Below are 12,150 nucleotides of genomic sequence, written 5' to 3'. Positions count from 1 at the left end.
AACCCACTGTGCTGGACAGACATCCAGGTACTGAGGCTTTTACCCAGGACAGAAATTGAATATTATTTAATCACCTAACATCCCTACCCCCATGATGATTATTAACCTTTTATTAAATTTTATTGCATTCCATACCCTACCTTCCTCCCTTCCAGCTTTATGTAATTGTTAACCTCCTTATCTCTCTATCCCCATGACGATTCTTAACCTTTTAAATTTTATTGCAAACATAATGTATTGTATTGCAGTCCACACCCTACCTGCCTCCCTTCCAGCTTTATGCAAGTGTTAAGTCTTCTATCAGAAATTCCCTTTCAGAAAGAAAGAAAGACATGTTTTATTTAACGATGCACTCAACACATTTTATTTACGGTTATATGGAGTCGGACATATGGTGAAGGACTACACAGATATTGAGAGAGGAAACCCGCTGTCACCACTTCATGGGCTATTCTTTTCGATTAGCAGCAAGGGATCTTTTATATGCACCATCCCACAGACAGGTTAGTACATACCACAGCCTTTGTTACGTCAGTTGTGGAGCACTGGCTGGAATGAGAAATAGCCCAATGGGTCCACTGACGGGGATCGATCCTAGACCGACCGCGGATCAAGCGAATGCTTTACTACTGGGCTACACCCGCCCCCCAAAGTAGTTTGAAGTCCAGGTGAAGATTTTTGGGGGGAAGGTAGGGGTAGTTTTGGTCACCACATTATCATTGACTTCAAGGTACCAATCTGATAAATATATGGGCCTAATTTACTAAGCCCGTTTTTCTTAAATGCAGGTTTTTAAGCATTGTAAAATAAATACTTGTGCTCAATAGATTTATTTATTGCAAACAAAATGCACAGTAAATAACATTACAAAGCAGAACACACAAAATACTGCCAAATATGAATAAAAATATTTTTAAAATGTTACAAATAAAAACACGGGACACCATGTTATAAGGTGGAATGGACAACAGTTGTGAACAATAATATGGTCATTTGCATTGTATTTTTAAGGGTATATTTAACAACACTGTGTTAACTGTATATTAAATACAAATCAGGTTTTTTAGAACACTTATGAAAATTTCAGCGTTAAACACAGTATTGCTTGATTATACCCTTGTTTGGTTTTTGCATTGATCAGGCATGTCCCTTATAAAAGAACAATAAAATACATGTACCGTACACATAAATAATGAATGAAAGGAACAGTAGTTCGACTATCAAATCCAAATAAAAATGTTTATACACACTCTACTAATCGATAGTTCATGATATTCATTGTTAATTAAAATAATCAGTATACACATGTATATGAAATTATAATTGACATCTTAAATTTTTTAAAGAAACTAAATATTAATATTGAACAATACAATTATAAACTATTAAAAGTTTGCATGAAGTGTTTGATTGTTTTTCCCCGAATAAGGAAATATTAATATGAAATACAGTGAAATTCTGTTGTAACAAAATAATAATTTTAATAATTTATAGTTCACTAAAAGCATGTTTTACACTACTAATACTTCTCTCTTTGCAAAGCAAATTACTAATGTACAAGTTAATTGCATATATATAAATATAGCGCCTACAAACTATTTGTGAAATCCTGCTGGGTTAGGGTATGGTTTATAATTTACATTTTATCAATAAAATCTATTGCAGTCATGTCAGGAAGTAATCAAAATAATATATATTTTTATTTTAATAAATGTCAACTCTGTCATTTCAATATGGTGGTTAAAAAAAAAAAAAACATGAGTGTAGAAAATATTTTTAGCAAAGCAGGTTGGGGGGATAATTTTGAATAAAAATATTAGAAGTAAATATTAAAGCAGAATTGAATTTTACTTGTAGAATGCAGGTAATTGCATTTCAGGGCATCTAGTTTTTATGTTATGGAGGAACATACCCCAAAACCCCCTACAAACTTTGCTTGGCGCCCTCTATCTCAGTCAGCCCCCCCCCCCCCCCCCCCCCCAGTCCCATGTTTACTTGCCTCCACTGTGCCTGATGTTCATTTGTAACGTTTAATTAATAACAGTATTTGTGTTTTATAATTCTTTTTTTGGTTGCAAATACGTGAACAAGACCGTGCATGTTTTTCATAACCTCACCCATTGTCAAACACCCTGAGGTGATCAACATGTATTTGTATCTTTATAGAACAGATTATTCCATGGAAACACAACCTGACCTGGTCTTATTAAACTTTTAGTGTCTAGACTCGAGACTTAATAAAAGAGTCCGAGACACTAATGTCATGGTAACAAATTGTATGCGTTTGACGTCATTTGAGATTGAGTATGGAATGGAATGGAAAATTGTTTAACGTGCACATTCAGAGCAAGCTGTTGTAGCGCACGCCTGTCCTGGGCACAAGTACCGGCCACAACCGGTTCTTCCGTCCAGGACAGGAAAGGGTTGGGGTGGGTGGAGGAGGGACCGCCTGCACTGGCAGGTGTAAGGGAGCACCAGCAGTCCGACCGTAGCCGGCAACAGGCGGAGGGTGGTATGGTGCTACGTAATTTGGAATGTCCCGTAGGATTAAGCCAAAGGGAAATGTGTGCGTATTTTGATGAAGGAAATTTGGCGCAATTTTGATGGTCGTTCTAAAGAATAAAAGGTAGGGAGCTACGTATAGGTTTGGATTTTAGTAGGCCGAGAGTAGCTCGTTAATTAGGACTAGCGGATGTCACCCTAGGTTGCCCGTAGGACCCTTAGAAAGGGTCTGATCTTTTCCGATCGTGGCATGACAACCCAGGGGAGACTCGACGCAATTGTGCATGTATAATGCAATTGTGTATGACTGGGAGGTAAGGTCGGCGAGTCCGGTTCTTTCCCTTAGGTTCCGTCTCCTGTCAACTGCCTAATGATCCGTATGTTGTCCTCTCCCGTTCTTGTGCCCTTGGTGCCTCCGCCAGCAACAAGGAATTTTTGGGGTTGGGTAGAGTTAGCCGGTATTCTTTTGTCCAGTTCCCTCAAGGTGCAATGCAAATGTGTACTCGGAGCCGGTTTTCTTTTGCCCGAGATTGAGTCTAGACTCTAAACGTTTTATAAGCACGGACCCAGTTCTTGACTGAGGTTTGTTTTTGTAGAACAAACCCATTTTAAAAAGGAAAACTAAAAGTAATCCTATTGCATCGTGATATGCATATGACTAGGTGTAATATCGTGTATATGTTATACCCATTTTTAGCTCTGTTTAACATACTATGTCTTGATTGCTTCATTTAATCCAAATACTAAAAACAAAAATTAACTACAATAGCAAAAACGCATCGACGTGTATATAACGAATGAAACAAATGTGAATACAAGGTTCTCGCTGTTACAAAATGCGGGGATAGGGGATGGTGGTGGTGGTGTGTGTGTGTATTCATAAACAGCCGCATTCTTCGATAGCAAGGTTGGGTACGTGACTTCTCCTGATGTCGCCTTGCCCGTCCACGTACAGGACTGAAAGAGTCTTCAGCACGACGGGACCACAGCACGGCTGGAGGGCGGCGCGGAGATCTTCGTCCACGTGGTCGTCTCGCCAGCGCACTCCCTGAATCAAGCGCGTGTGGTTGTAGTAACCAGGCATTGCCACTGGCAAGAAAAACAAACGGTGTATGTTAAGATGTAGTGAAATACAACAAATAGAAAAACAAATGACAACTACAACAAAAAGCACTTGAATAACAAAATAAAATAAAAGCGTTTATGTTTAGCTGGTTACGTTATTGAAGGAACATATACAGATTCACCATGGAACACGTTTGTTAAAATAACTGTTGAAGACTCATGTTAGAATCCTGAATCCATCAATCTAATGCTAGGCTCGAAATGTACAGGTTGCATGAAGTAAATGCCGCGCATACTGCAAACTATGCTTTCTGATAATCCGTTTCACATGCAGCTGACGCTTTCAGCTAATTTTTGACGGTATTAAAATTCCTAATTTCCATAAATGATAATATAAATCATAATACTTTATCCTCGTTTGTCTTAAGTTTACCGCATTACTGTTGAAAAATGTCACACTATAAGTCTAATAAGTTGTCTAATTTCCAAACTACTTTCTAGAAATGCTTCTTAGTTTCTAACATTTGCTTCCAAATTAACTTTAAAAAGCAAATTCACTAAATGAATATCGAGCCTTGTAATTCATAGTGCTTGTATATGAAATATGCCTTCAGGTAATATCTTCTACCACGTATTATATCCAAGAAAATTAGGTTCTCCATAATGTTTATTCCTAGTCTAAAACTAACCCTAATCCTAAACTTTAGTGTCCGAATTGAACAAATAAATTTGACCCAGTATTTCAGCAGCAATGAAATTACATTGAGCCAGAATACTTTATCATCGGGAGACATTATTGTTTACATCAACACCTTATTTCAGTGTTATTAAATGCATGCAGCTACAACTACAATATATTTAAATGCATTTGGTGCTTGATACAAATGACTGTTTGGTGGCATGAAGCTTTCATGATTATCTCATTTGACCGTTCTTTTGCATTACTTAAGAAAGTTCCTTGACAAATACTCACCATTGCAAGAGCCTGTGCAGTAGTTGGCCCATATTCCTCTAGGTTGGAGAATTCTATACATCTCCAGATCGTGGAAGGTGATATAGTAATCCTTCTTGCAACACATATCTGTCCCCACGCTGCAATCCAGACCCCTCTTTGGCCGCTTCTTCGACACTGGCTGCACGCGGATTATAAGAACGGGTCTGTACACGCCTTTGGAACCGAAGATGTCCCTGTGTTTCGTCTGAACGCAGCTCTTGCACTTTATCGACAAGGCTCCACTCCAGACGTCTGGCTGGGCCATCCATCGAGTGACCGTCTTCTCCAGTGGAAATGACATCCAGCCTTCCTTGAGATCAGTCTCTATCCTCGTCACCATGTTCAGTGGTCGGAGTTTGCGTCGACCCGATTTTTCCAGCTCGGACACAAGTATTGTCTGCTGCCCGTCGTTGCCATCTCTGAACTTGTACACAAGGAGTTCGGCTGACGTGATTTTGCCCTCGATCTTGTTTTTGTAGTCAAATTTGAAGCACCCCGTAGACTTGCGATGAGCACACGTACGAGTTACTAAAACACGAAAAGTACATTAAAGAGGTAGACTCTTGAGTTTGCAGCCATTGTAAGATGTTTCCGAACTAACCGAGACTTTAGCGACAACAATTAAATATTAAATACATTTTTCTTGTTTCGAATATCAGTGTCTTTATATTCAATGTATTTGCGGTCCTGTTTATAGCAGTCTTTTTTTTTTTTTTTTTTACATCGTAATTTTTGTTTTTAGTGCGGTAGGCCTACGTACAACATTATTGGAAGGTAATTTGGTTTAGGCTACAGAGGCTTTCGACTAACGTAGCCTTTTCAAGAATTAAAATTACATTTTAAATACATTCTTTTGTTTCTAGTATTTAATGTGGTGCTGCTTATCCTAATGTTTGTAATATCCCAAATTGGATTTTGCCTCCTAATCGTACATACGAAAATAATATATACATATATTGCGATTTTAGCTACCGATATTCTTAAAATGAAAATGTATTTAATATGTAATTGTAGTTGTTAAAAAGATTGTTAGTCGGTAACATGTTGCAACATTAGAAGCAAACACAGGATACTCTCTTGTAAAGTCAATGAACCTAGTTCCCCATGCATATCTGTCTTTTCTATTTCCCATAGCATGCATACATTTAGTGCTAATACAAACACCAGCTGGACGACCAGAAACACATTGAATAATTAAAATTAATAACTTAAAGCATGACGTCTTAAGTAATGTGTAATCTATCAATGAAAAAAACCCTTGTAATATCGGAAAGTATTTTACACTGCCTTTGAATATATATATATATATATATATATATATATATATATATATATATATATATATATATATATATATATATATACATATATATATATATTGTCATTATATCAATAATATATATATATATACTGAACAAAACACTGAACAATTTTATCCTGCTGTCATCATTTCTACATCGTCCCTTAAAAAGGCGCCTATGTTGCTGATCATGAACAAACAAACAAAACCAAACAACAACAACAACAACAAACAAAACCAACGAAAAACAACAAACAAACAAACAATGTATGTCTGTGTGTAAACTAAAATTAAACTTGTAAATTAAATCATTATTATTTTTTAAATCTTGGCCACGATACTGTTGAATGTCACCAGTATGCAAAGGTTACTGTAGGTACATCGAGTTATAAAAGTTTATAAACAAGTATCTCTGTATTTTGATACAGAAATAACAAGATTCGACTGTATTCATTGGTGTTCACGCTTGGTGACATCGTTTGATTTTCACGTCAACATGTTTGCATTTAACAATGGCAACAGGCTGATGCAATCCAACCTTCCTGTTTGACCTATACACATTTAGATCAAACCATTTAACTTCTTTCAGCAAAAAGCCGTTCAAGTGCTTCATGTTTTTCAAAACGTATAGAAATGTATGGGCCTATGAGTGTGAACATTGTCGTGTTTTGTATTGCAGGTAATTCTCCTTACATGGGGTGAACATTTATTGAATAAACCTTATAGCCACTCGTACATAACTGACATGTAGTATACTAAAATTTATATACACTATGTATAAGAAAATAACAGAATTTTTCAAAATTAAAAAAAAAGAGATGATAATGTGATATTTTTGTTTCGTGGACTAAATATTAGTATAAAATTAATATCCTATAGAAAAATATCGCAAACAGATATACTTGTTTACAAGATTTACTTTTAAATGAAACAAACTTTATATGCATGCTACTAATATTATTCTATATATTGTTTTCCTTTGGTTTTTAAACATTACGTGGGATGGAGCGTAAATGATATTTGGCTGGGGACTAGAACCTCCAAGCATCCTCATGCATAAGTCAGCAGAATACAGACCAACATACCATATTGTCCAAATGCACCTACCACAATAATACAAGGATTATGGCAGCGATAATAATAGTGGGACAATATTTTCCAAAGAAGTCGGTTTGCAAGGCGATTAGTGACGGGTCAAATCCACGAGAGGACTTCTGCACCAGTTACCTTTAGCACGCTTCACACATGTGACTGAAGGTGTTAAAAGTTGCCAAGTTCACTCGGTAATAACTCACTGTACATAGTTCATTAGTGTAGTGTCTGTTCGTCTGTGTGTGTGTTGGTTTTGTTCAGAGGCACAAAATTAACAAATGATTCTCTTATTCAGCCAGTTAACTATAAAATAATGTGAACAATACATCAGGAAAAAGGTCGCCATGTTATAATACAATACTATTGTAAAGGAGACAACTAATTCAAGACACTACAAAGCAAAATAAATATTAATATACCCGTATATCTTCATCGGATGGACGAATTTATTTACAGTATTAGCTGAATGGGCTTTAATAGTGGGAAATACACAACGGAAGTACCTAAAAAAAACACCCGAAAATGAATGAATATTTAAAGACACTCCATCACGTAAAATACACCGGCTACAAGGTCCAAAGTCCAAAGTCTAAACAGTATTTACGTAGCCCTATCCATTCAAGGTTCAGATACGTCCACCCGCTCCATAGTCCCGAGAAGGGCTACTAGGGTACGGGTAATCTAACATGCCCCTGTCCTCAAAAGATCCAGGCACGTCCACCCTGGGCCCAACATCTGACGCGGCCTGTGACCGAGGTATCAAATACACAACATTTTGTGTATTTCTCACTATCAAATACATAAAAGAGTTGAATACATGATAACGATTACATTATGCACGCGAATAATAATAATAATAATAAACATAATTATATTCTAAATTAGGGGATAGTTATGTTGTATTTGACCATTTGCGGACATCAGTGATAGTTTTACTGTTGCGAATTAAGTTTTACCGGAGACGACGCGTTATATGCAGATTGAACTGGAATTATATTTATTTAAACGTACCATCATAACCCACAATAAACGCCTCCACTGTTTTTGCGTAGAAGTTATCCTCTTCAGTCTCCGATTCGTCGTCTTGGAAAAATCTCTGAAGAAGTTTCTTGGGAAGCTTTGCAGGCGGTTCTCTCAGCTTTGGAGCGTCCTCCAGTCGTAACTTGTGCAGCAGCTGCCGTTTCAGAGAACTGCGTCTGTTTATCTGCATCTGCACCATGGCCATCTCCAGTTGGCGACATTTCGGACAGTCTTCCAGCTCGTCTCTGTCTTTTATAATTGGTCTGTTTTTGTCCACGTCTGCAACGATGGGTCGTCTGATATTTTTAATGTATTCAGTTTTAGTTCTCGTTTTCGTTTTTATTTTGTACTTTTTATCATATTTTCGTTTATAGAATTCACTTTTGGCCAGAAATTTGTCGATTTTCTTATACGGTCGATTGAGTTCCAATTCAGCAATTGTTATCTTTTTTCTCTTTTTAGGCTTTAATTTTGTAAAGAAAACTGACACCGATGTTGTTGGAATAGTCGTAGTCGTCGTCACCAACGTTGTCGATGAAGTTGTTCTATTTGTTTTTAGTAACGGTGTCGACGTTGTCTTTGACACTGTTGATGATTTTGTATTATTCAAAAGTTTTTCTGTTTCTTCTGGTTTTTCTGTTGTCTTGTCATTTGTACTGTTTAAACTGGAATGATACAGACTTGCATTTTCTAGCTGCTCAACTGTCTTCAACTCTTGTTTGGGAGATTTGCCAAGGACAGGATTTATTTCAGAGAAATACAGCACGCAGATAGTCGCACACAATAACAAAAACCTGTGCATAATGAAATTAACTGATTTAAAACTATTTTCAACAAGAAAACGCCAATAACAAGAAGCCACCTTTAACAGTTAAAACTTGAGGCCGACAATGTAAAGCACACTAAACACAAAACACCGGCCGGTCCTCGACGCGCAAGACACAGCTTTGTACCATGCTTTCAATGGTCTTCTCTGTCACCTTAATTGTGTTTCTCTATTGCTCTTAATGCGTTCAGTTTGCACAACGGTAGCATGCGTATTGATATTGCTTGGTGGACAATTTCCTAGCTCCACCCCTAAATTACTAGTGAATAAATGTGTTTTTCACATGCCTCGTCAGTTGATGACTCATGCCAGCTTTTCTCATCCAATGCAATATGTTCATTTTCAGTCATAATAATGTCTATGGCAATGCGAATTGAGACAGGGGCTGATCCGTGTCTAGTATCCAGCGGAACTTTTTACAAAGGTCGATTTTAAAAATGTGTTTCCAACAGTTAAAGCTTGTTTTGTTTAACGACAACAGTAGAGCACATTGATTTATTAATCATCGGCTAATTGATGTCAAACATTTGGTAATTCAGACATAGTCTTCAGAAGAAACCCGTTGCATTTTCACATATTTTTATATGCACGTTCCCCACTAAGGACAGCACATACCACGGCCTTTGATATACCAGTCGTGGAACACTGTTTTGGACGGGAAAAACATTCAAAGAATGGGCCCAAGCACCAAGCTCTACCGACTGAACTAAATCCCGCCCCTCCTTCCAAAAGAGTACTTCACTTAGTATTATTTAGTTAAATTTTGATAAAATAAATATTACGTTCCTCATTCGAATTTGTAATGTATGTTGCTGAAAGATAATGAGTCAAAATGTTTTCTCGAGAAGGGTGTTTATGCACCACTTTTCTAGATCCGCCCCTTGCCAATTGGCACTCGTTGATTTAGAAGGATATAGGAAAGCTAGCGGAAAATGATTGACACCAAATATTTACACCGACCTGTAATTCATCCGTCAACGGTCGGCCGTGACTGCTGTGTGCATACGTGATACTCAGTTCCATGGAGCAGACACGCATGTAGACACGTAAACACGATTTTGCTTTGTATAAAGGAAAACAATATATTCAAAAACCCACTTTGCTATGTTATGAAATCGTTTGGCAAACAGACGTCAGTCAATAATTACATACACTATTATATATAACAAAATACAAATATACCGATTCATTGAAAACCTGCATGTTCTGAATGTGTAAATACGTTTGCGTCATAAGTATAATATGACATCTGTGTTCAGTTCATACGAGTTTTAAAACACGTATGTTGTATTCTTTTATACACTTAACCACTGGTAATAATACACCCACGTCGTAACTGCGGTATGAATTGCTCCCTGCTTTTTCTAATTTAAAAAACCCCAACCTCTTATGTAATGTTAACATGAGTAGGTTAACATGCATATAATCACCCTAAAATATCTCAGACCATTTTGAAAACATTACATTACAGTAAAACCGAGCATATCGGATAAAACACGGGCCAAATTTACAAAGCCTGTTTTAGACTTACACGCGTGAAACTACATACACATTTACAATGCTTAAACACCTACGTTTAAAAAAAACCAGGTCTTGTAAATTCAGCCCGTTATTTTTATGGATCCATTAACAGCTAGACCCAATGCATTTAACAGTTATTAAATATAGAATAATAGACAAATCTCAACAAGCCATCGGAGCCCAAATTTTCACAAAATGTATACATTACAAACAATATACATTGTGTATTAATATTTATACCGTCTCTCATCACAGTGAGTTAAGAAGGTCATATATTAACTCCTATTACTGAAAACCCCCATCTGTTTATAATTTTATTCAACTGTTTTATGTTAAGAATATTTAAGCAGTTATGTAATTTAGGAAGGTATTTGTATCAAAAGGAAGGAAATATTTTATTTAACGATGCACTCAACACATTTTATTTACGGTTATATGGGGTCAGACGTATTGTTAAGGACCACACACATATGGAGAGAGGAAACCCGCTGTCACCACTTCACTGGCTACTCTTTTCGATTAGCAGCAATAGATCTTTTATATGCATCATCCCACAGACAGGATATTACATACCACGGCCTTTGTTACACAAGTTGTGGAGCACTGGCTGGAACGAGAAATAGCCCAACGGGTCCACCAACGGGGATGGATCCTAGACCGACCGCACATCAAGCGAGCGCTGTACCACTGAGCTACGTCCTGCCCCCCCCCCCCACCCCCCCATTTGTATCAAGCTACTCAGTTAAGAAACAACACTATTCAGCTATAATAATTATTTAGTTACTTATTATTATTATTATTTATTGTTTACTTACTTTCCATTATACATTATTACATTATATGCTACCACAGTTCACCTGTGTATTTGTTTATTTTCTTGACCGTAAACTTATGAGTTTTATAGCTTAAAGTCAGTAAACTTATGAGTTTTATAGCTTAAAGTCGGTAAACTTATGAGTTTTATAGCTTAAAGTCGGTAAACTTATGAGTTTTATAGCTTAAAGTCGGTAAACTTATGAGTTTTATAGCTTAAAGTCGGTAAAGAATGAATGGAATGAAAACATTACATGATTGCAAGGGGGATATGACCTACCATTGTAGCCCATGCAGAAATTCAAGCTGCATTCATATTAATTGAAACCATATACTCACGGAAAAAAGTTCCTATGCATACATATATATTTAACGGTAATAAAAATAGAAATCAAAGTGTCAAGACATTATCTATTATGGACGATTTTCACAATTACAGTAATGTTATCATCACTGTCAAATTTTATTCCATTTATAAACTTTTTACAGACCGTTTTATTTCGTGAACAGGCATATTTTCTCAAGACAGTATATAAATAGACCTTGTTTTTGGTCTCTGTAGGCATGTACTCGCTCCAGTCAGTGCACCACGACTGGTACATCAAAGGCCGTGGTATGTGCTATCCTGTCTATGGGATGGTGCATATAAAAGATCCCTTGCTGCTAATCGAAAAGAGTAGCCCATGAAGTGGCGACAGCGGGTTTCCTCTCGCTATATATGTGGGGTCCTTAACCATATGTCCGACGCAATATAACTGTAAATAAAATGTGTTGAGTGTGTCATTAAATAAAACACTTCCTTCCTGTAGGCATGTAAGCATGTTGCGATACAGACGCGTGTTTAAGGGAAATATTTTGGGGATCGATCCGCCACCCTGCTCACAGCAATTCCTTTTAGTGATGTAACATAATAGAGATCAATGTAATAGTTTAAAACTATTATTATGTACTGGAAATAAATTATTTGCCATCTGTTTTGAATATTTGTATATATATAACAGAAATATTTTTCCATGT

General features: G+C 36.7%; 1 protein-coding gene across 1 annotated transcript; it reads right to left on the bottom strand.

The window, feature by feature from the left end:
* Positions 1-2,559: 2,559 nt before the first annotated feature.
* Positions 2,560-9,256, bottom strand: LOC121376296 (growth/differentiation factor 8-like). The gene is made up of 3 exons (XM_041504132.1): positions 7,965-9,256; positions 4,541-5,089; positions 2,560-3,591 (listed from the first exon to the last, which is right to left on the bottom strand). Exons 1-3 carry the CDS (start codon positions 8,773-8,775, stop codon positions 3,380-3,382), a joined length of 1,572 nt encoding a protein of 523 aa, XP_041360066.1. The 5' UTR covers positions 8,776-9,256; the 3' UTR covers positions 2,560-3,379.
* Positions 9,257-12,150: the final 2,894 nt, after the last annotated feature.

This window comes from Gigantopelta aegis, chromosome 6 (assembly GCF_016097555.1).
Source record: "Gigantopelta aegis isolate Gae_Host chromosome 6, Gae_host_genome, whole genome shotgun sequence".
Lineage (NCBI taxonomy): Eukaryota > Metazoa > Mollusca > Gastropoda > Neomphalida > Peltospiridae > Gigantopelta > Gigantopelta aegis.
The sequence above is the reverse complement of the archived record's forward strand: the minus strand, read 5'-3'. Positions and strand labels throughout refer to the sequence as shown.

Coding starts and splice junctions, on each gene's coding strand:
- LOC121376296 (XM_041504132.1), bottom strand. CDS start 8,775: ATGCACAGGTTTTTGTTATTGTGTGCGACTATCTGCGTGCTGTATTTC. Junction 5,090..7,964: donor GTTTATTGTGGGTTATGATG/GTACGTTTAAAT, acceptor TTCGTGTTTTAG/TAACTCGTACGTGTGCTCAT. Junction 3,592..4,540: donor CTGCACAGGCTCTTGCAATG/GTGAGTATTTGT, acceptor TTTTCTTGCCAG/TGGCAATGCCTGGTTACTAC.